Genomic DNA, 23,201 nt, shown 5'->3' with positions numbered 1-23,201 from the left:
AGAAGATACGTGCGGCTACGCGCATATCTTATAAAATCCAGCGTACTTTTGTTTGCGTCTGGTGCACAAACAAAAGTACACGAATACGCTTTTTTTTAAAAATCTACCCCATTGTGCGTACAGCCTATTTTATTTCATGTGCACGTATACGTGCGTATGCTATAAAATGTCCACGACCGTTAGCGCGAGCCGGCATAGGTGTGTGACCCTCCCTGTCTTTCGGTTTATAGCTCAGCTGAGAACTTACCGCTCCAGGCCGGGGGTTGGGCACCTGGTCAGAGTACTGGGCCCACTTCTGGTCCTGCTCCCGGTACTCCTTGTAGGGTCCCTCAAACACTTTCTGTACGTCTTCTATTGTATACTGACAGATGGCTGACATGCTGACCTCCCCACTGCAGTGAGACAAAGAAAAGCTTCAACGTGAAGAGCCATGAAAAGCCAAGGGAGCATGAGTCAGTTTGCAAGAGAGCAGCCAGGAGAATCTCAGCTCTAAAGCACCGAGCGCACAGCTGGAAACTCCCACTGCTGGAAGCAATACAGCCCCTTAAGGAGCTAGGCAGTAACTCAGGGAGCTGACCTCTCCGCCCAGGTCCCCGGGACCGTTAATCGGATAGGAGTTTGAAAAGCTGTCTTGCCCTGAATATGTGCATTGGATTCTGAACTGCTGAAACTCCCGGAGATGCCTTAAGACTGCAAGCTCTCTGGGAACAGGGAAATACGTACGGTACCTGAATGTAATCCACTCTGAAGTGCTGAAAAGCGGAACATAAACCAATAAACAAAAGGCTGGCACTCAGGGCCTGAAACTGCTAGTGACCTGGAAAATATGGAGTGGCGCCAAAAACCTGTGTCTCTATTGCAGTTCAAGATATCCTGAAGAGATGACATACAGGCAAAATGAAAAGGACTGAAAGCATTTACCAGCAGGCCTGGAAGACGCCAAAGAACTGGGTGTCACGCCAGGTGTTGCCACTTAAGGTGTACATGGCCTGCACGCGGTTGAAATGCAGCTGATGCTCGGGGACAGAGCAGATCATTCGGGCCTTCAGAAAACTCGTCCATTTCTTCTGCAGGGTCCTGGCGCCTCCCACATCACCCTGAAGGGATTGAAAGCGCAGAGAGGAAGGAATCACCAAAGGAAGGCTGCGGCTCAGACCACTCCCCAGCCCCTCGACAGGTCAGGGCGCCACAGCTGGGGGTTGCAGCAGGGCAGGGGCGACCTTGCCGCCTTCAGAAACCGAGCCCCTGGCTCTGCAATCGATCACTTTACTATAAGACATAACCACACGACCTACATCCATAGCACTGAATGCTTCAGGGGGCAGGCAGAGGAGTGACTCACATACATCTCCTGTGCAATCCCATGCAAGCAAGATGTTTACATTTTGCCCCCCCTCTGTGCCCGTGCCTACTGTGTGCATGTGGATATTCTCCCTTCCGTGGTCACAAGAATACCTTGCGACAAAAAAAAAAAAAAGACCGGATTACAACTTTTCCCCATTCTCAGATCTTTATTGAGCAATCTCTTTTTTTTTTCCTTCCGGTGGCTCGCAGAGCTTTCTGACCGGTTGCATCTCCCCTCTTTCCCTATGGCCCCCCACACACACACTCTCTTGTCGCGGTGCGCCTCCCCATACCTTGCAGACCCTGGCGACACGGGCCACTGCCTGCTCGGCGTAGCAGTCATACTCCACGGCGCGCTCACTGAAGAAGAAATAGATCTTGTCATCGTCCCCGGTGGCGCTGCCCACGCTCTCCTGCACGTAGGCCGAGCCCACAAAATTTGGTTCTGCTGGGGAAATGTCAAGAGTAAAAGAGGGAGGGTTAAAAAAAGGCTTTTTTTTTTTTACCCCACAGCTAGAACAGAAGCAAAGCCACATCCTTTCCCCCCAGAGAGGGAAGGGCGCCCTACCGTTAAACCAGGAGGCCAGGTACTCCGACTTCATGGCGTGATGCTGGCCCAGGTTCCGCAGGATCACCGGCTCTGTGCCCAGGAAGTTATTCAAGGTCGCAGAATACAGTGCACCGTCTGCGGGAGAGCACCCAAAACGGGGCATCGTTAATAAGACATCGATCCCACGCTGACGGGGCCAGCTTTGTACCTAAATGTCTTGGAACCCCTTTTATCATTTTACACAAACCCCAATCCCCCCCTTTATCTGCTTCAAACATCACCAGGACAGGACAGGCATCTGTCTGTCCTGGAATTTATCCATCCAGGACAAGACAGATGCCTCGTGGAACACAAGAGCAGCGCTGTAGAGGTAGCCTGAATTAAATCACCCCTCTAATTTATTCACTCTTACGTTGCCCAGTCCAAAGTGTGATTCGTACTCAGTTTTCTACTAGAAAGAGGCCACAAAACCCCAGATGGGAATTGAAACGCGGACAATGTAAGAAGACCCCAGTGCTCAGAAGTCATCAGGTCCCAAAGGAGCGTCTAAGATGCTGCCAGGAGCCTTCGGGTCGCCAAAGGGCTAGGACGAGGGACAGAGGTCTTTCAGTAGTGGGGAATGTGAGGAGAGCCATCCCTATCAGAGCCAGCGGCAGCAGACTGCGAAGTAACAACTTCACTCTGCTCTAGAAGGGACCCTCAACCTACACACAATAATCTAACCACAGTGCACAACAGAGCAGAATACTTTAGTAATTACGTAGTGCCACCACATAACCAGCTTTCTGTTTAAAAAAATGCAAGAGTAATTTTCATACTCGTCTTCTTTTCCAGTGTAAAGTGCCCAAAGCTTTTTACTCCTTTCCTCAAAAGCACAAAATGTTCAAACCTAAGTTTGCTATTAATAATGGAAAATGTTAAAGCCAAGTCAACCAGATGATCAGTGCTCAGAGTCAGGCAGGCAGGACAGGGAGCCAGCCTGGAATAGATGGAGGAGGGGAGGGTGGGCGGCTTCCCTGAGGAAGTCTGCCGGGACATCCCTCTTTCCTGGGAAGCCAGGGACACAGGCACACTGCGGCACTACTAGGACATGGCTGCTCAGACCGAGGGCCCAGCCGTTAGTGGCCACCGCGGGGAGTTTACCAGAGGTGCTCCCTCCCTTTGTAGCACTTCCACTCTTCTACATACCACCTACCAACTATGAGGCCACTGTGACCCTTGGAGGGGTCGTATGGGCACTTTCCCTTCCCGTCCTCCAGGGAAAACCGATCCAGAGTGAAACTCGACAGCTCCTGCAAAGCCAAAGAGGGATAGAAAGATCAGTCACCGAGTCCAAAGAGTTCTGTTAAGACCAAAGAAAAGAAGAGAGAACAAGGTCTCATGGCCAAAAGGAGAGAGCCATGCAGGTGCTGGCTGGGAGGGAGCTCACTTTCTGCCGCTCCAAGCAGGAGGCTCTGTAAGGAACAGTGCGGGAGCAGAGTGAGTGAGCGAGTGAGTGAGTGAGCGAGCGAGTGTGTGTGGCTGCTCACACTGCTCCTTCAGTCCACGCCTCTCCAAGGAGAAAAGGCTGTAGGAAATGGTGCCTGAGCGCTGGCTGCAGTCCCAGCCTCTCCTAGCAGGAGGCGCTGTAGGAAAGGGCTGTGCGGAGAGCTCCTTCCATTTCTCGGGTGTTAAGGCCCAGCCCAGAGGATACTCACTATGTAGGTGCATTTTGGCTGGAATGCGTAGGTACCACATGTGTACATGTGAGAGGCATTATAGCTCTGCAGGAAGCGGATATAGTTGAAACACTCTGTCTGCAGGGGAAAGAGTAAAAAAGGTACATTAAAATCACAAACAGAGAGGCGGGAATGTTGTGGGGGTGGTGGGAGAGAGCAAATTCCCCTGATAGTTACGTCTCTTTCTTCCTGGATAATGAGCCAAAAAGCAACCATAGAAAATAAAAGTTTTAAAACAACAAAAACCACCCACCAAGGCCACTAAAGAAATCCTCGGCCTCTCTCACATTTCCCTGTTCTTAACCACCTCGGAGTGAAAAAAAAAGTCTGGATTTCCAAACTGCCCCATCTGTCTAACAGGGGACATACCCTGCCCCCCCCCCAAACCATGCCCAAGGTCCCGCCCAGTTAGGTGGGTGCACGGCCGGCCTTGCAGCATTCTGCTAGCAGTGAGGCAGGCCACACCTTGGAGCTCGCAGGACCCGGAGGAGCCCTTCACGTGGCACCTCACCATTTTGGTTTCTTCTGCACCGGCACTTGCTTCCTGCTGATCCGACGATGTACGAGCTCAGCACGCAGAAACATTGCCCTTTCGGAGTTTTGAGGAGGTTTTCAGTGCCGACACTAAAGAAGCAGAGCGCTGGGCTGCCACGTGAAGGGCTCCTGTGGGGGAGCAGATACCGAGCAAGGAAGGCTCGGGGGGTGGGGGGGGGGGGGGGTAAGAGGCAGATGCTGGGGAAGGACTGATGGATGCGAGGGGTAAGAATGGGAAAATGAAGCATTCTATGGGTGAAGTGGAGGGGATGGGAGAAAAAAAATGGAACGGAAGGGTAAGAGAAAAATTAAACGAAGGGGTAGTTTAGGGCTGAAAAATACGAGAAATGCTAGGGAGGTGTAAGGTGGCAATGAAGAGAAGAGAGGGAAGCCGAGATGAGAAAGGAAAGAGGAAGACAGAGCGAGCTCAGGTCCCTGGTGGTGGTAGAATAGAAATAGCTCCCGGGGGGGGGGGAGCGGATGTAACGCACATGATGGGGGGGCCTTCTCCCCCCTCCCTCCATTCACTTGCAAAACATGACCTAGATAGCATTAGAGGCAGCACTGCTCCTGGGAGACGTGGCTGGCCTGTACCTTGTTGTTTTTCCCTTTCAGGATACACTCCAACTTCTTTTCTAATGGAGCTTCCCAGAAAATCTATAACACAGAGAAGGGGAAAAAAAAACAAAACAAAACCGCCGATGAAATTATGAAACTTCATGCCCGCTGTAGTAGTCAGTCAATCTTACAACACGAAGGGCATGGCTCACTGTGCTTCTTTCCCCATAGACACAGAATGGGAAAAACGCCTTAGTAGATTCAATCAATTCAAAAGTAAATTGGAGAAGGTTTTGTAGAGGAAGCAAGCTGATGGTGGGCACAACGATATGAATGCATCAGGAAAAAAGTAGTATTCCAGTGATTCTGATCAGCATATCAGAGGTCAGAAAGGAAATTTTTTTCCATGGCTGCAAAATTTTCTATAGATGCAGCCATTTCTCACCTTGTCCTGAATCACCCACAGTTGCTAGGCAATCAGATGGCTGGACTCCATCGACCTTTGCTTTTAGACTTAACCAACTGTAACTACGATATGAACATTCAACCCTCCCGCAATGTCTCTGCCACTTTCTGCAGACTCCTGGGTCTATGTGCACGCAGGACACCTCCTCCCTGAAACGGATCACCACACGGACCCCCAAACCTTGCTCCTGAACCCCACCCAGAGCTGGGCCCCTAAGTAGCCCCTAACCCAACCCTTCACGGGCCATGCATGACAACTCGAGGAATCCGAATCACCAGCATATTCCCATTCCTACTTACTGCTGGCTTCAACTCCTTGGTTATGCTGCTCAGGCTGAGCGCAAATATGGCTTCTTGGGCACCGACAAACAGCACGCCCTCGCTCTCATCCAGGGTCAGCGTCTTGTAGTTATGGATTCCGGGCCTGGAGAACCGCTCTGCCTCCAGTTCTGCAAGGTAGAGAGGGAGGCGAGATGTTGAAAGGCCTGCCAGCTCTGAAGAGGACACCCCCCCCCCCCTCCAAAATCTCAGTACATGTCAACAGAACTGGTACATCAATGCCGTTTTGGGGGAAGTTAGTTCTCAGCACTTAACAAAATTAAAAAGTTCACAAGACAAAAAGAAATGCAGTTTTTAGAAGAGTCGCATGACAGATATTCTACATCCTTCCCCCCTACAAAAAAGCAAAGTGCACAACATACATATAAGCACGTTTGAATCAGACTGAAGTCATAATGTTTGAAATCTGGTTAACATTTTACTGCTTCTTGCTGTAGACTGTCTATATTTTATAGGCCGAGAGCTTGTGCACAGAGCCGTAGCTAACCCATGGCCGGTATGGCCTCAGCCATAGGCGCCATCCAGCAGGGGCATCATCTCTCTCTCATCCCATACAACTTTGGGTTCTCTAGAGCTGAGCTGCCGAGGGGAGAAGAGTTGCTGCGCCTGCTCCTGGTGTCCTGCGAACCCTCAGGGCTGCCATCTGGGGGCAGCAGCTCAAATTGGGACAAAGAAAAACTCAACACTGCCGCCCTCCCCTCCTGCCCACACCTGCGATTCCAAAAGAAGCATCGTGGCCCTCCTACTCCCGCCCCCCCCGACAGTTAGAAGCAAAGCCCGCAGAGCAGCAGAAAGCAGCATCGGTCTCCTATCCCTGGGAGCCAAGAGGAGCACAGTCTGCATTGCAGCGATGGCCTCCTCCAGCCCCTCCCCCAGTCCATATCCAGCATTAGGAAGAACGTGGCCCGGAGCTGAAGAAGAAACAGTGGGCCTCCTACTTCCCCCCCCCTCCCTGCCAGTCAGGAGGAGCGAATGTGCGTGTGTGTGTGTATTTATGATCGAGCGTGTGCGAGAGAGAGCAGAGGAGCGAATGTGCGTGTGTGTGTGTATTTATGATCGAGCGTGTGCGAGAGAGAGCAGAGGAGCGAATGTGCGTGTGTGTGTGTATTTATGATCGAGCGTGTGCGAGAGAGAGCAGAGGAGCGAATGTGCATGTGTGTGTATTTATGATCGAGCGTGTGCGAGAGAGAGCAGAGGAGCGAATGTGCGTGTGTGTGTGTATTTATGATCGAGCGTGTGCGAGAGAGAGCAGAGGAGCGAATGTGCGTGTGTGTGTGTATTTATGATCGAGCGTGTGCGAGAGAGAGCAGAGGAGCGAATGTGCATGTGTGTGTATTTATGATCGAGCGTGTGCGAGAGAGAGCAGAGGAGCGAATGTGCGTGTGTGTGTATATATGATCGAGCGTGTGCGAGAGAGAGCAGAGGAGCGAACGTGTGTGTGCGAGAGAGAGCAGAGGAGCGAATGTGCGTATATGATCGAGCGTGTGCGAGAGAGAGCAGAGGCGCGAATGTGTGTGTGTGTGTATATATGATCGAGCATGTGCGAGAGAGAGCAGAGGAGCGAATGTGCGTGTGTGTATATGATCGAGCGTGTGTGAGAGAGAGCAGAGGAGCGAATGTGCGTGTGTGTGTATATGATCGAGCGTGTGCGAGAGAGAGCAGAGGAGCGAATGTGCGTGTGTATATGATTGAGAATATATTTGTGAGAGAGCGTAAAGGAACAAGTATGTTCGTACGAATATTTGTGTGAGTGAGAGCAAAGGAGAATGTACATGATTGAGAATGTATTTGTGCGGGAGCAAATGTGTGTATGTGTATGCTTGAGCATATGCGTGAGAGAGATCTCAAAGGAGTGAATGTGTTGGTATTTATTGAGCATATATGTGTGAGCGCAAAAGAACATGTGTGCATATATGTGTGAGCGCAAAAGAACATGTGTACATATGATTGAGAATGTATGTGTGAGAGCAAAGGAGTGTGTGTAGATGTAGATATATATATATATATATAATTGAGAGAATGAGCTTGTGTGGTGTGTATGACTGAGCATGTGAGAAAATGAACGAGAGTGTGTGTATGTGTGTGTGACTGAGCAAAAGAGAAAGCGAAAAATTGAGTGAGCATATTTGTATGTATGACAGAATGTGTGAAACAGAACAAGCATTTGCATGTGTGTGTGATTCAGCATGTGAAAGAGTGAATGAGCGTGTGTGTGTGCTAGAGAGAAAGGAGAAAGGAAGTTTGTGTGCAACAGTACCCTCCCCTCTCCTGGTTAATCCGTGACAATCTTGGAGCATCTGGAAATAAGTTCACAGGTATGGAAAGCAGGAGATTTTGAAATCCTTATTAGTTTTAATTATAGGATGCTATTTGAGGTATCTGCTGTTTTGAAATATTTTATTGCCATCTGGAAAAGTTTTATATGAGTTTTTAATTATTGGATGCTACTTTATTCATCAGCTGTTTTGAAATATTTTTTTACTATGGTTTTACTATTGTGATTGATGGTTTATATTTAGTCATTTGGTTTGATGTTTTATGAGGACTAGTGATTTTTCTGTTTTTCCTTTGTTGCACTTTATGCAGTGTCTGGCTTGTTGCGGTTTCCAGTTCCATTTTTCTCTGCATGTTTTTATTTATACTTTATGGTCTCTATACTGGGCACATTGTGAAAAAAATACCCCGGCCACCTCTCTTTTCCATGTGCTGTACCAACCTGCAGGCAATAAGGAACATCCTCACTTTTTCTACCCCATCTACCTCACAGTGAAAAATGAACATCTCTACAGGCTGAGATTCCTTTTATTGACCAAACAAAATAATAAGATAATGACGGTCACACAATCAAGACTACATCTGTCCCATCTTCAGATGACATCTCAGGAAGGGATGCTGAAGTGATCCCAAAAATGTTAGTTCTTTGGAGATTTCTTACTCCCAGTCTGCAAGGAATCCAGCACTCTTCAGGGATTACAGGGAATACAAATGTTGCTTTTGTATAAGAACATGCCATACTGGGTCAGACCAAGGGTCCATCAAGCCCAGCATCCTGTTTCCAACAGTGGCCAATCCAGGCCATAAGAACCTGGCAAGTACCCAAAAACTAAGTCTATCCCATGCTGCTGATGCTAGTAATAGCAGTGACTATTTTCTAAGTCAACTAATTAATAGCAGGTAATGGACTTCTCCTCCAGCTACACTAACTGCACTAACCACATCCCCTGGCAACAAATTCCAGAGTTTGAGGAACAGGAGTTCTGCTCTACTAGAAGGAGCCAAGGGGTCAATATTGAGCTGCAAGCTGGCCAGCAAAGTTAGCCAGCTAACCTTATCTACTTAACTTAGCTGGGATATTCGGCGGCACAGGTGCCCTGCTGAATATACCAGGATTTGTAGAAGTCAGCTGGATAATATTGAAAAAAATTGGTGTTATCCCACTCACTTGGCCAAATAAATGTACTCCAACTCCAGACCACTCCTGATTTATATGGCTAACCTTTTAGCCAGATAAAAAAAAAAGCTAGTTGGCTATGACTAGGATGATCAGACTGGCAAGATTTTAGATCTGGGACTTGGCTGGACAATATTGCAATATTGTCCTCTTAAGAATTCAGACAAAAGTCTCTATAACAAGAGTCACCATTTAACTAAGCTCTAAAGTGTAAACCCGATGAGGAGAGATGGAAGCAAAGTCTGCTGGACATGCAGACCAGATTTCCAGCACTTTCCTCTTTTCCTCCTGCATGTTCTGCGTTGGGAAGTGGGTGCGTCAGAGTGTGGGCGAGCTGCTCTCAAAGAGTTTTTAAGAGTCTATTAAAAAAAAAAGAAAGCGCACACACACAGGCATGCAAAGAAACAGCTCTCTCCATTGTTAAAACAGAACAGAGACCTTATTGATAAAATAAAAGCCAATGCTGAGGAGTCCACAGTGCCAGCAAACTAATGGACACCCAGGAAAAGGGAGCAATCCATTAACAGGGGAAAAGGACCCTCGAGGCTGGAGAAGCACCGAGCTCACATTCATTTCCCCCTAACACCAAGAGCAGCAATTTTCAGAGAGCCAGCTAAAGTTAGCCGTTATCTTTAGCCATATTTTCCACCAAACCTAACTGAAAAATCACCTTGTCAAAGTTAGACTAGATGGAGTTAGGGCAGCAGTTTTTATAGCTGGCATTAGCTGCCTAAACCTAGCACCAGTGATCGGTACATTCTGGCTAACTGGTCAAGTCATACATTCTCCCTCTGGAAGAGCCATTTTCTAACCAGCTACAATTTATCGTGCGCTCCGGCTAGCGCACAGGTTAACCCGCGGTTGGACGCACATCCATAATCCCTTATGCAATAAGTATGCCCCGATGCGCGCAGTTTTACCCTCAAAAATTAACACCAGCCCTGGAGCTGGCGTTCAGCCTTGAGGAGCCCCAAAGCGGAAAATACCGCTTTTCTGTGGTTCCTCGGACTTAATATCGTGGCGCTGTTAAATTGGAGGAACCACAGAGAGCAGCAATGTGGGAAAAAAAAAAAAAGTCTTGCTGGGGGTAAGGTTAGGAAAACGGATGCTCAATTTATGAGCATCCGTTTTCCTAAACCCTCCTGACCGCCCGATGCCATGGACGCGCTAGGGATGCACAATTTATCCCTAGAGAGTCATTTTTAGAGCGGTGGCTCATTTGCCTGTTCCATCAAACAACCAGGAGAGGTGATTGTGTGCACCCAGTTTGGACGCACGTTTTTAGCACGTCGATACTGCATTGGCCTGACAGTGCCTTGAGATCCTCTTAGGATGAAATATGCTAGAGAAATTCAGACTGAAAACGTTGTGTTACACTGTCCAAAGCACTGTCCTAGATTACTCTGGGGGGGGGGGGGGGGGGGGGGGGCAGTGTGGGTTATAGGAGGTTAGATACAGCTATGAAATCTTTAACCTGATGCTCCTAAAGCAGGCAGCAGGGAGCTCTGCCACCCCCTCTCCTGTCCATAAGTAGGCGCACACTGCCTCAGAGATCGCCCAGCCATAGTGGGGTGGCGATGGGGGATAGGTGCAATATCCACCATGCCAGAGTAACAATGCAGGGGGATTCAAGCACTTAGCAGGATTGCTCTATAGTTGTCTGAATTTGGAGGAGCTACCAACATCAAAAGAAAAGTGAGAGAGGCCTGGCAGTCGTCCTGTCCTAGCTTCACAATAAGCACGTGCAATAATCCACCACCTTCTCCCTACAGACATGCGCTGCTATTAAGCAGGCAATTCAGGAGTTTAAGCAGCATCCTAGTGAGAAGCCACATCCCTGTAATCTAGGCAAGCTACACCCCCCCCCCCCCCCCCCAATGAGGCTACATCAGCCAGACAACGGCAGCACTATAACGGCCTGCTAGGTACACAGGCTCAAAATTGAGTTTGTCCTTAGAGACCCCCCATCCTCATCACTACTGTGACCCTGAGGTAAGGAACATCCATGGCTCACAGGAGAACTGCGCACCCTCACAATCTATACTGCTCCCTACAGCACCTCCTGCTGGGCGAGGCAGAGTACTGCACAGGTCAAATCACAGCACAGCCATGCAGCTTGTGGGCACACAGGGGGCTCCAAAGACATTGAAACATGAACGACCAGTTAACTTCTATGCTCTCCTGTCTAGCATCCAGGACAGATACCCGGGGCCAGTTTCAGTAGTACAGGGCCACATGTTTGGGGTAAGGGGGGGGAGGGGCACCTCCCACTGTTTCCACGCAAGATGGTAAATTCTTTAGCGTCGGCACTGAAGATCCATAATCCTCCAGAAACTCTCCAAGAAGGAAAGGTGCGAGTAAAAGAGCAGAGCATCCTGGAAAATCATATTACTCCCTTCCCCTCCGTTCTGCAGGGATTTTCAGGTCGTTCCTTCCCCTCCTCAGCACAAGAGGGGAGAGACAAAACATCGCTAAACCAAGAATCCCGCTTACTTTCCCTGCTCCTGGCAGGCCTCGCTTCCCCCTCCTAAAATGTAATCCTCCCAGCTTCCCGTGAACAGGGGCAGAAGCCCAAGCCTTTCTTAAACCAGTTCCTCCCCCTCACCCAGAAGCCAACCTTGCAAGCAGTCAGAGAGTGCAAGGACCATGCAGGGACCCCAACAGGAACACCATTGTTAATAAAGAGGAAACGGATCTGTACGAGGAGCTGGAGGGGATTTTCCAGGAAACAGAAAACAATTCAGAGGCAGGTCACCGGGGCTCCGGAAATGGGAGCTGGATGTGAGAAGGGCTTTTCATGAGCACGGGGACTGTACTGCACCCCCCCGAGCCTTCCGTTCACTTCGCCCGCGTACTGCGGGGAACGCAAACCCCCCTCCCCCCAGGCGATTTCACCACCGAGATGCAGCTTTGAATCCTGTGCTTCCGAACCTGGACCCCAGGCAACGGTCCATGCAGCACAAGGCTCAGTCCATGCCTCAATTTTAGCAAAACGATACGGGAAAGCAAGTCTCACGATTGGACCAGACCCACACCGGGAATGCAATCCTTGAAGAAAGCAATCTGGGGTCAGGGGCTGTACAGGACACACACCCAGTGCAGGGGAGGACCCCTGAACAGCACACACTTCCATTTCCTGCACTTACAGATGACCCCCGACTCAGCAGCCAGCAGCTGCTTCCAAGGCTTCCCTCACACCCTCACTTCTGGCTCCTGGCCTGTTATTTCCTCTCCCCTCTCTCTGCCATATCCAAGCCTATCCTCCCAAACTCTTACCCTACCGCAGACTGAATACAGAGAGGTCTCATGCGGTTGGTGCAGCTGTCCAGATCAGCTTCTGAACAGAGAGGCAAACCTTAGTTTTTGTTATATAAGGCCTGGCCAGGGCAATTCAGATCCGGCCCATTACACACTGCCATTATCACCATCAAAGTGAGAGCCACCCATTAGCACATCTGGCCCCAGGATACAAATGCTGGGAGGGATCAGTAGAAATAAGCAGACAGAGAAAAGGACGTTATGCGTGTTTCACCAGATCCCACAGTCTTCCTTATTAAGCCAGATTCTCCTCCTAATCCTTTAGGACACAGGTTCCCAACTGGTGTGCTTTCTCCTCCCCCTGCATCACCCCCTTCCGCCAACAGGAGGCATCAGTGAGCAGTGTGGTTTACCTGGCAGAAAGCCTGTCACTGATGTGAAGTGGGGATAAGGAGATCTTCCATGCCTTTATCATGCAAACGTTCAATCAACGATAGATTAACACTCGTGTAAAAGGGAACTGCTCTCGCACTATTCAGTCTGATATTTTTCATGCTTTTTTCCTAGCAGAAGACCCAGTTTGGATTTCCTGCCCCCCACCCCCCCTCTCTATTTTCCACTGGCTCTAATTACCCAGATTTACTAAGTCCTCATTAAGCTTTGATGAAAGACAGCATCAACCAGGCCAGGTTTTAAATCTGAGGAACTCCCAAGTTTACACAGAACATAAACAAACATGAGAACTGCCAAACTGGGTCAGAGCAGAGCGCTCTCGAGCCTGGATCTCTCCGAGAGAGGCCGGAAATGGTCACAGCTAGATGGATGGCTCTGGTCACATCAGCTCCGAGTGCCAGCTCCGACACAGCTTATGCAGAGGATGCCAGATCTTACAGATAAATACAGATGAAACTGAAACCTTTCATTTCATGGGTACTCTTTATCCAGAAAAGATGTGTAGACAGGTGCAGCAGAAGGAAAAAAATATCTGCGGGAGATTATTCAGGGGTCACAAAGTTAGAAGCAAAAGAAGGGGCAGCGGGAGGGGGGGAAGATGATTTACTTCTTACAATACAGAGACAAAAAACACAGAACACATTTTAAGAAGGTACCCAAGATCAATGCGTGTACAACGGTCCACAGCCAAGAGCCATAAAAGAAAGGTAAAGAGCTACAAGTTTTGAGTACGATTTTAAGCAAAAAAAAAAAAATGGACAGGTAAAACATGAGTGGCATCGTTTCCCAGGGGTGGGCACTATTACTGCCCATCTTCCATAATAAAACGCTGGCAGCCTGGAGCCAGGAAGCACCCAAACCCCACTGCGGGCCTCTGATCTGAGGGGTCACCAGAGAGGGATTTTAGTAACAGAAAAACCCACTGTTCTGAAGGTGACGCCATCGTGATTTATGGGAAACACAGGAAAGGCGGGTCCGCTGCCCTTCTGGTCCCTCCATCGCCACGGTAAGCCGAGTAAACTGCTGAATCCAGACCTTCCAAAGTCCCCTAGCGTTTTATTACACAACACTTATCGTGCTGCAAGGAGCAGAGAGAGACAGGGAGAAAGGGGGTTCACAAAGGAAGCCATAAACTGTTTTCAACAGGAAAGTGAGCGTGCCTGAGCAGATTCTACTCCATGGTTCATTCTCCTGCTGGCAAGCTGTGAAGAATGGAGAAATTACTTACCTGATAATTTCGTTTTCCTTAGTGTAGACAGATGGACTCAGGATCAGTGGGTTTATGCTCCCCTGCCAGCAGATGGAGACGGAGCAAGCTGACGTCACAGTATATATAGCCCTGCAGTGACCCCAGCCTGCCGGTATTCTCTTCAAAAGCAACTGTGGGCAGACTAGCAAAAAACAGAACTGAACTCCACAAACCATAAACACTGAACTCACGTAAGATTCTAGGTACCCCAAGCTAGGGACCGGATGAACATTTACCAGTCATCCCTTGGGACCCAGAGCCCCACAGGATGACTACTGAGTCTATCTATTTACACTAAGGAAAACAAAATCATCAGGTAAGTAATGTCTCCATTTCCTAGTGTGTAGACAGATGGACTCAAGACCAGTGGGATGTACCGACAGGTTGGGAAGCTGCCCATGGTCCAGTCAACAACGCACATGCAAAGGCTGCATCCTCCCGGGCCTGCACATCTAGACAATAATACCTGGAAAAGGTGTGTAAGGAAGACCACGTCGCAGCTTGGCAGATATCGACGGGAGACAAAAATCTAACCTCATTCTCTCGTTGGTTCCTGAGCCAATTGCTCCATGAAGCAGTTGTTTATTCCATCCAGGAGCTTTATATCTCTAGCAAGTCCTGATGTTACATTTATCTAGTCAATATTGGGATAATTGAAATCTCCCATTATTACTGCACTGCCAAATTGGTTAGCGTCCCAGATTTCTCTTAGCATTTCATCATCTGTCTGACCATTTTGGCTAGATGAACAGTAGTAGACTCCTATCATTATACTCTTACCCAACACACATGGGATTTCTACCCATATAGATTCTACTGAGCATTTAGTCTCTTGAATGATCTTTATTCTGTTGGACTCTATACCCTCCTGGACATAAAGTGCCACACCCCCACCAAGTTGATCCTCCCTATCATTGCAATATAATTTGTACCGATATAGCACTGGAGTCTTCGCAAATCCACATACCACAGACGCCTGGACCAGTCCAGCACTACCAGAAGTACAAGTCCCCTGTGGCCTTTGATCTTGTGAATTATCCTGCCCACTACGGGCCATGGAGGAAAGGCATAAAGAAATCTGTCTTCTGGCCAGACCTGGATGAGAGCATCTATTCCCAGGGACCATGGATCTCTCCTGCAATTGTAGAATTGAGGAATCCTACAGTTGCATTGCAAGAAGTCGCCAGCACGTTTAGGAACAGAAGGCCCCAGCAATCCACAATCAGCTTTATACAGCGCCTATACAGTATCCTGGGTGCGCTGGTACCTGTCATTTCAAATGACAGGTACCAGGAAGTGGATCCCAACTTTAAGCAAAAGAAAACCTAAAAACTTAAAATCCCCTCCTCCTGAAGCGACTCGACATGTAAAGTATTGTGAATAAGTGTAACCAAAGTTAACTTAGGGCTGAAAGAAAGAAAAAGTAAGTTAACTTTGGTTACACTTATTCACAATACTTTACATGTCAAGTCGCTTCGGGAGGAGGGGATTTTAGGTTTTTAGGTTTTCTTTTGGTTAAAGTTGCTTCGGGAGGAGGGGAGAGAGGACTGGGGCTGCCCCGGAGACCGGCACCCATGGACGCGGCCAGGGCAGGTGAGCGGGGGCTGGGGGAAAGTTTGCCGTCTACCCTTACCCCTGCCTCTAACGCAGGGGTAGGGATAGGCGGTAAGTTAGCAGGTTAAACGCGCGGCTAAATTGCAGGTTAAAAAGGCGATAGTTGGGGCGCACGTTACTGAATGGGAGGGAATAGGTAATCCAATCGTTTACATCTCATATACATGCCGCGGGCGGAAAGGGTTACCCGTTGATTTAAAGAAGCGGTAAGGATGGGTTAAAAGGGATAGTGAATCACAGGTTGGACTAACGCGGCCAAATTGTGAGTAGAAAGCGGGTTAGAAGCAGGGTAACCGCGGCCACACTTTACTGTATTGGCCTGTAAAGAAGCAATCCCCATAGGGATATGCACATCCACCATCTGCTGGAGATGGAGAATACTGGCAGACTGAAGTCACGGCAGGGCTATATATACTATGACGTCAGCTTGCTCCATCTCCATCTGCTGGCAGGGGAGCATAAACTCACTGGTCCTGAGTCCATAAGAACATAAATGCCAAACTGGGTCAGACAAAGGGTCCATCAAGCCCAGCATCCTGTTTCCAACAGTGGCCAATCCAAATCACAAGTACCTGGCAAGTACCCAAACATTAGATAGCTCACAAGCTACTATTGCTTATTAATTACCATAATAGCAGTGTATGGATTTATCCTCTAGGAAATTATCCAAACCTTTTTTAAACCTAGTAATACTAACTGCTGAAACAACATCCCCTGGCAATGAATTCCAGAGTTTAACTATGTGCTGAGAGAAAAAGAATTTTCTTTGATTTGTTTTAAATGAGCGACTTGCTAACTTCATGGAGTGCCCCCTGGTCCTTCTGAGAGAGTAAATAACCGATTTACATTAACCTGTTCATTAATCTGTCTACATGCTAGGAAAACTGACCATTAAACGCCATCCCTACCCACCCCCTCTCCCGGAAAAAAAAAATGCAAAAAGCAGAAAAGTTCTTGCTTCCAGACCATACTTACAGCCAATTTCAGCTTCAGCGACTGCAGCCTCCCCCAGCAGCAGAAGGCACTATTATTGCTCCCCCTCCCCCAAACACACTTTGCAAAATGACAGCCTGACTACAAGAAGAAGATGCCAGCAGTTAAGACTATTCCTGACATGCACAGAAACATGCCACCGCTGGAACGCGATGCAGAAAAATGTCAGAACAAAAAGGGGCATTTTAAGCAAGAGAGTCACTTGCCAAGATGAGCACAAAATGGAAGCTTTCTGCCCTACGACATTTCCCAAAATCTAAACCTCTGTAGCCACCTCTTTCAAAACAAGTTCCCTGCCCTGCAGCTGAATTTGGTCACCACCGACTCTGAGGATCAGCAGCAGACACGCGTCCTACCTCTGGCTCCGTGTGTGGTGGCAGCAGTTAAAAAAGGTAAACAGCATGCTAGGAACTATTTGGCAAGGAATAGGGAACAAAACTGAGAATATCATACTGCCCATTTATACACCCATGGTGTGACTGCACCTTGACTGTTGTGGGCCATTCTAGCTGCCCTCTCTCAAAAAAGACATAAACAGATAGAGAAAAGGTTCAGAGAAGGATGACCAAACTCCCTTATGGAAAAAAGCTACATAGAGAAATTAAGGCTCTTTAGCTTGGAGAAGAGACAACGGAAGAGAGATGAAAACATTTATAAAATCGCGAATGGGGTGGAACGGGTAAATAGAGAACAGTTATTTACCTTTGCAAACAACACTAGGTCTAGGAGACGCTCCATGAAACTAGCAATTGTCAGATTTATCACAAATTCTAGGGAAGATTTCTTCGCTCTGCACACAATCAAGCTCTGGATTCTGTTGCCGAAGGATGTGGTCAAGGCAACTAACATGGTGGGGGTTCACGAGAGGATTGGACAAGTTCATGAAGGAAAAGTCCATAAACAGTTATTAGCCAGGTAGATCTGGCAGCGCTTCTCCCTGGGAGTGAAACAAATCAACTGTTTGAGATCTGGCAGGTATTTGTGACCCGGATTGGCCACTGTCGGAGACAGGATGCTGGGCTTGATGGACCTTGGTCTGACCCACCCTGAACATGCATTCCTGGCACCTGAGGAAGCCCATTACCCATCAGCTTCTGGTGACCCACTAAGGGAGGTCCCTTAACATCTCACTGTAGGGGCAAAGTCCCAACAATCACTTCTGCTACCACACAGATATCCGATAGATACAGCTCCTAGAAAGAAGGATCCAGACAGAACCAGAAATCCAGTACTTCCTAAACTTGTCTTGATGCACCCCTAGCCAGTCATGTTTTATGCACAAGATACATTTGCATACAATGGAGGCAAAATCTCTCATATGCATATCCACTGTGCATATACTAAAAACCTGACTGACTGGGGATCCCCCAAGACAGGTTTGGAGACCTAGCCCATCCCCTGACTCCAGGGAACGTTTAAACCAAGGCTCCCCATGTCTAGATATGCTTCATATATGCAAAAGCATCATCATCATCATCATCATCCTCCTCCTCCATCCACTGACAGAACTAATGTTTGTGGGATGTGCCTGGCTTATCTGGAGACGGCTTAACATGGATTTGAATGCCATTATCCAGCAGATGCACGTGAAGCCAGCAGAGTTCATGTCAAAGACACATTTGCTTTCTGCCAGGTCGACAGCATCTGGAATCCAGAGTAGAAGCCTGGGCCGCAGCCTGAACATCTGGCAATAATTAGCTGACCTCCCATCTCCCATCCTGCAGCTTGCCACTGTTACCCAAGGATCAAAGCGTAGAAGGGCTCTCAGCAGGCTGCCTGAGGCCAGGTCCCAACAGTGCTGCCAGCCAAAGACTGCCTGCTGTCTGGCAAAGAAGGAAGGGGTAGGAGAGGCCACAGAAACGGCCTGGGGGGTCTGCCTCAGCTGGGGAGTGATAGCGAGGTGGGAGAAATGTGGAAAGGAGCAGAAACTTATAAACTACATCAAAACAAAAACAGATACCCCTGACTAATCAACTCAAGAAAATCAAACAAGGGGAGAAAATTACAGAGTTTAAAGACTCTACAAAAAAATTACCTTAAATATATTGAAGACAGCATCTGAAAAAGATTGTGTATTATAATTTACATCCACCGGCTCTGGCCACAGAGTGGGCCTCAAGCGGTATCAGCAGTATACACTTTTGTTTTCAATCATCTGCCGGTTCTTAGAACATAAGAAATTGCCATGCTGGGTCAGACCAAGGGTCCATCAAGCCCAGCATCCTGTTTCCAACAGAGGCCAAACCAGGCCACAAGAACCTGGCAATTACCCAAACACTAAGAAGATCCCATGCTACTGATGCAATTAATAGCAGTGACTATTCCCTAAGTTAACTTGATTAATAGCAGTTAATGAACTTCTCCTCCAAGAACTTATCCAAACCTTTTTGAACCCAGCTACACTAACTGCACTAACCACATCATCTGGCAACAAATTCCAGAGCTTTATTGTGCGTTGAGTGAAAAAGAATTTTCTCTGATTAGTCTTAAATGTGCCACATGCTAACTTCATGGAGTGCCCCCTAGTCCTTCTATTATTCAAAAGTGTAAATAACCAAGTCACATCTACTCGTTCAAGACCTCTCATGATCTTAAAGACCTCTATCATATCCCCCCTCAGCCATCTCTTCTCCAAGCTGAACAGCCGGTTCTTTTAAACCCTTTTAACCTATTAAAATACTTTATTATAAATCTGGGTTTCAGGCACTTCCCTTAATCACTTCAATGCCCCACTAACTATATATGCATGCTAACAATGCTAGACAAGCAAACAAAAAGAGAAAAACTGTATAAAAATAAAAATACACTCATCTTATACAAAAACGCCGTTAACAGCTTCACAGGAACCAAAAACCCAACATGAGCTCATGTTTCGATGGCCATCACCACCCACCACAAGGGGTTAGTAGGGCATTGAAGTGATTAAGGGTAGTGCCTATAACCCAGATTTATAATAAAGTATTTTAATAGGTTAAAATGGTTAAAAACAACCGGCAGATGATTGAAAACAAAAGTGTATACTGCTGATACCGCTTGAGGCCCACTCTGTGGCCAGAGCCGGTGGATGTAAATTATAATACACAATCTTTTTCTGACACCGTCTTCAATATATTTAAGGTAATTTCTTGTAGAGTCTTTAAACACTGTAATTTTTTCCCCTTGTTTTTTGATTTTCTTAAGGAGCAGAAACATGTCATATCTGGCCAGACTGTTGTATTTTCTTTCTGTTTAACTGAACTTTGCCTAGATGTCAGCGACTTTAGGTGTGTAGTCAAGTTTTAATAAACAAACATACATAACCAGGTAAGATTTTCAAACTGATCTAGCCAGCTGGTTTCATCAGGGTGAAAAGCTTCTCCTGGAGATCAGCCAAAAAAAAAATTCATGGATTTTTTGCTACATAAAACCCAGAGCTTCCTGGGGCGTGTTGAAGAGGCGGGGGGATAGAAAACATTAACATTTTCCAAAATACAAGTGGATTTTCCTGCACTCGGGTTCAACTGCAGATATAACAGATGCTAGTACAAGAGAGCACCTTTAACGAATTTCCAAAAGTATCTGGGCACCTAGCCACCAGGCGATTTACTGACCACTGTCCTAAATGTGAGCAAGCATAATGAAAACCTAGGAACTGCCTTTATTCCTATCTGGATATCGTTCCAAACCAAGGTTACTATCTCAGTAGAAGAACATGGGTTCAGGCCAGACTCCTGCACCCATGACTTTATTAATGAGGACACCAAAGGGAATGTCTGCCCAATCCAGGAACCTTAAGGCATTCACAATGAAAAAGATCATCACGAGCTTCAAAGCAAAAAAGATTTAATGGGGAACAGGGGTTTTCGGCATCCATTACCACATATCATTCCTGCTGGCTTCTCCATCATTCCTCTCACTACTCTGACGCACCGGGCTGTCTCTCTCTCCCCCTCCTGTCACGTCACCCGTTTACCTTACACTGCCACTGTAATGCCAGCTAGGATTCACACACACACACATCCTCTGCATTAACCAGACCCCTTGAAAGCTGGTCACAAATGTGCTAAGAGAGTCCAAGTGTAACCTACAATCTTCCTTTCTCAAGGAAAAGATTCTCGCCTACAACTTAGTTGTTGAGCTTTTTCCATAGAATTGGGGAAAAGGTCTAATGTACTGTGCTGGATACACACTGGCACGCTGATAAGCGCGGGGAGTCCCCGGACCAATCCAGGGCGATGGGGCCCCCCTCAGATGGCAGAGCTACATACGGGTTGGGGAGAGCTCCTGCTGCTGTGGCGCTGGTGCCCTGGCTGGTCGCCTCTCTCGCACACCCCCTCTGCCAATCCGATCCCATTTTATGCCTGCACACACCCTTGCCCGGGTATTTCTCCTGGCTGAGGCTTCTGGACTTAGACCCCCAATTCCCTGCCTGCTCCAGCTGGACTCGAGAGCTGAGGTGAGGCTCCAGGGCATAGGTGCCTTCTTTACTGAATCTCACCTGAAATACGAACAGCTGAGCTTGCACTTCCACACCTCTGCCCTGTTTATCATAGACTGCCCTGCTCCGGGGGGGGGGGGGGGGGATTCTTTATCTACCCCTCTGGGAGTCCCCTCTCACTTTCATCCTCACAGATATTCTTTAGTCTTATTTTCACTCGTTTTGGCCCCATTCTCCTGGCCCTGGTTCCTTCATCTTTTTAGTGTTCTGGTAAGAGCTGCACACATCCCATTGCATATTACTGAAATGTTCATGGCCTGGTGGCTGCACCATTACACAGCCATAACACTATGTCCATGACAAAACTTGAATCTTGCGCACCCAAAGGCACTAGTGGTGGGGATGGGGAGGTAGGGTGACAAGATTCGCTCCCCTCACATCATTAGAAGAAGTGGGGAGGAGCGGGAGTGGTGGGAAATCGCCCACCAGAAAATATTCAGACAGGCTGGAAAGAAGAGAAGACCCCCCTTCCACTGGAGGGTGAATTGGAGAGGGGGGTAAGTCCCTCCAACCACACCTTAAAGAAATCATCAAGGGTGCGGGAGCCCCTGGCCAGATCTTCCCCTCTCCTCTGGGCCTGCAACCGCTGTCCTCCTTCAGGCCTGCAAGAGTCAGTGCAAGGCCTTGTCCCTCACACAGGTTTCCCTGGTAACAGGAAAGCAGCGCAAGAGGAGAGGACAAAGCTGCCTCAGGCCCTTTTTGGGTGTGCTGGCTCCGGGACCTTGCTTACGTTTGCTCAAGTTACGGCTGTGGCGCTGGTTAAGAGAGAGGCCAGTGGCTACGGGACCAGATGCTGGCAACCATGGCAGAGATGCTCCAGTGTCTGTATAAATTTAGGACCGGAGGAAATTGCCTGTGTCAACATCTGGGCCTGTCTGGAGCGCTGGGGTCCTCTGATGAGTGCCACAATGACAGTCTGCTAATAAGAAGAGGACAAGACCAGAAAAGATGGTGGAGACAAGCATTTAAGAGATTTTGGGCATGCCTGGGATCCATGTGGGGGCAGTCGGGGGTAAAGGGGTGAAAGGTCAGATAAAAGCAAAACTGTGGCAAGGAGAGGGATCTGGTGTTAGGTTGCAGATGGGAATTGTATATGCTCGTCTACCCAAACAGAAGAATCACAACTGGGCAAACTGGATAGGCCAATTTGGTCTTCTCGGTTATTTACAATGAGCTCTGCCTCTGCAGTTCTCCTAGCCTGCAGGGGATCTGGGAGCACAAACCCAGGCCTCCTATATGGAGTACATAGCTCTACTCCCAGCCACACAGCCTTAAAAATACTAAATGACCAGAGATTAGTGAGGCCACTGGGCAGCTCTCAAGTGCACACTGAGAAGAGGAGGGACACAGAATTTGACAAAGAACAAGGAAAGAATAAAAACCCCTTTCTTTCTGTACATTTCAAAAGCACTGAAACGCCCCTGCAGCTTCTCCAGTGGCTCAGGTTACTACGAGGCTGGCAGCCAAGGGTGCTGGGACACGTGTGAGAGACATCTGGCTGCTTTAATCTGCGCTCCAGCTGGGAGTTTTCAAAGTATGTCTGCCATGTAAACACTGACCAGAGCCCTCACTGACTCCCTCTGTGTACACTCCCCCCCTCAGCCATCAATCTCCGAGGCTCTTCCCCTCCCCCACAGGCACACAGACAGCTCTCTCCACCCACCCCTCCCCATCCTCATGCACACACTGGTGAGTGCAAGAAAAGGAGAGAGATAATCCCTCCTCCACCAACACACACACTAATGAGCAGAAAGTCACTGCTTCCGCTCCTTCATGGGTGCAGTCCCCCATCCCCTACACTTCCGTGTATACAGTCCCCTCTCCCCTCCCTGTAATCCCTTTCTCTCCCTGCACAAAATCTCTCTGCAGAAATGATACCTCTCTGCTAAAACAAACAGGGTGGCAAAAAAAAAAAAAAAAAAGTGTTCCCTGCCATACACTCAATAAGCAAAGCAGGAAAGCTACCCCTACACCCAAAGATGACATATCCCTCCCCTCCCCCACTCTCATTACTGTAGGCAATGAAATGGATCCCTTCGCCTCTCCCCACTCCTCCTGGCTTTGCTAAGGAAAACAGTGTCGTTTTGGATAGAGATATAGAAAGGCTCTTACAGCTCCTCCCTGGCCCGGGCCCCTCCAGGCATTGGGAGGGCAGGGGAAATGTGAGGAGCAGGGGGGGGGGGGGGTTCTTCACAGTT

At 48.2% G+C, this 23,201-nt stretch overlaps 1 protein-coding gene across 2 annotated transcripts in view; it reads right to left on the bottom strand.

Moving 5' to 3' along the window:
• The window catches only part of SEMA4C (semaphorin 4C), a 76,662-nt gene that overhangs the window by 14,258 nt on the left and 39,203 nt on the right, over nucleotides 1–23,201 (bottom strand). Inside the window, exons 3-10 of one of the 2 annotated variants that reach the window (XM_029604318.1) lie at nucleotides 5,470–5,618; nucleotides 4,741–4,803; nucleotides 3,592–3,690; nucleotides 3,090–3,186; nucleotides 1,913–2,029; nucleotides 1,638–1,792; nucleotides 922–1,097; nucleotides 248–392 (exon numbers count right to left, since the gene is read on the bottom strand). In XM_029604318.1, coding sequence (XP_029460178.1) covers nucleotides 248–392; nucleotides 922–1,097; nucleotides 1,638–1,792; nucleotides 1,913–2,029; nucleotides 3,090–3,186; nucleotides 3,592–3,690; nucleotides 4,741–4,803; nucleotides 5,470–5,618 — 1,001 coding nt within the window. The remainder of the gene's footprint in view (nucleotides 1–247; nucleotides 393–921; nucleotides 1,098–1,637; nucleotides 1,793–1,912; nucleotides 2,030–3,089; nucleotides 3,187–3,591; nucleotides 3,691–4,740; nucleotides 4,804–5,469; nucleotides 5,619–23,201) is intronic. The other variant, XM_029604320.1, reaches the window with a different exon arrangement.

This window comes from Rhinatrema bivittatum, chromosome 5 (genome assembly GCF_901001135.1).
Source record: "Rhinatrema bivittatum chromosome 5, aRhiBiv1.1, whole genome shotgun sequence".
NCBI lineage: Eukaryota > Metazoa > Chordata > Amphibia > Gymnophiona > Rhinatrematidae > Rhinatrema > Rhinatrema bivittatum.
The sequence above is the reverse complement of the archived record's forward strand: the minus strand, read 5'-3'. Positions and strand labels throughout refer to the sequence as shown.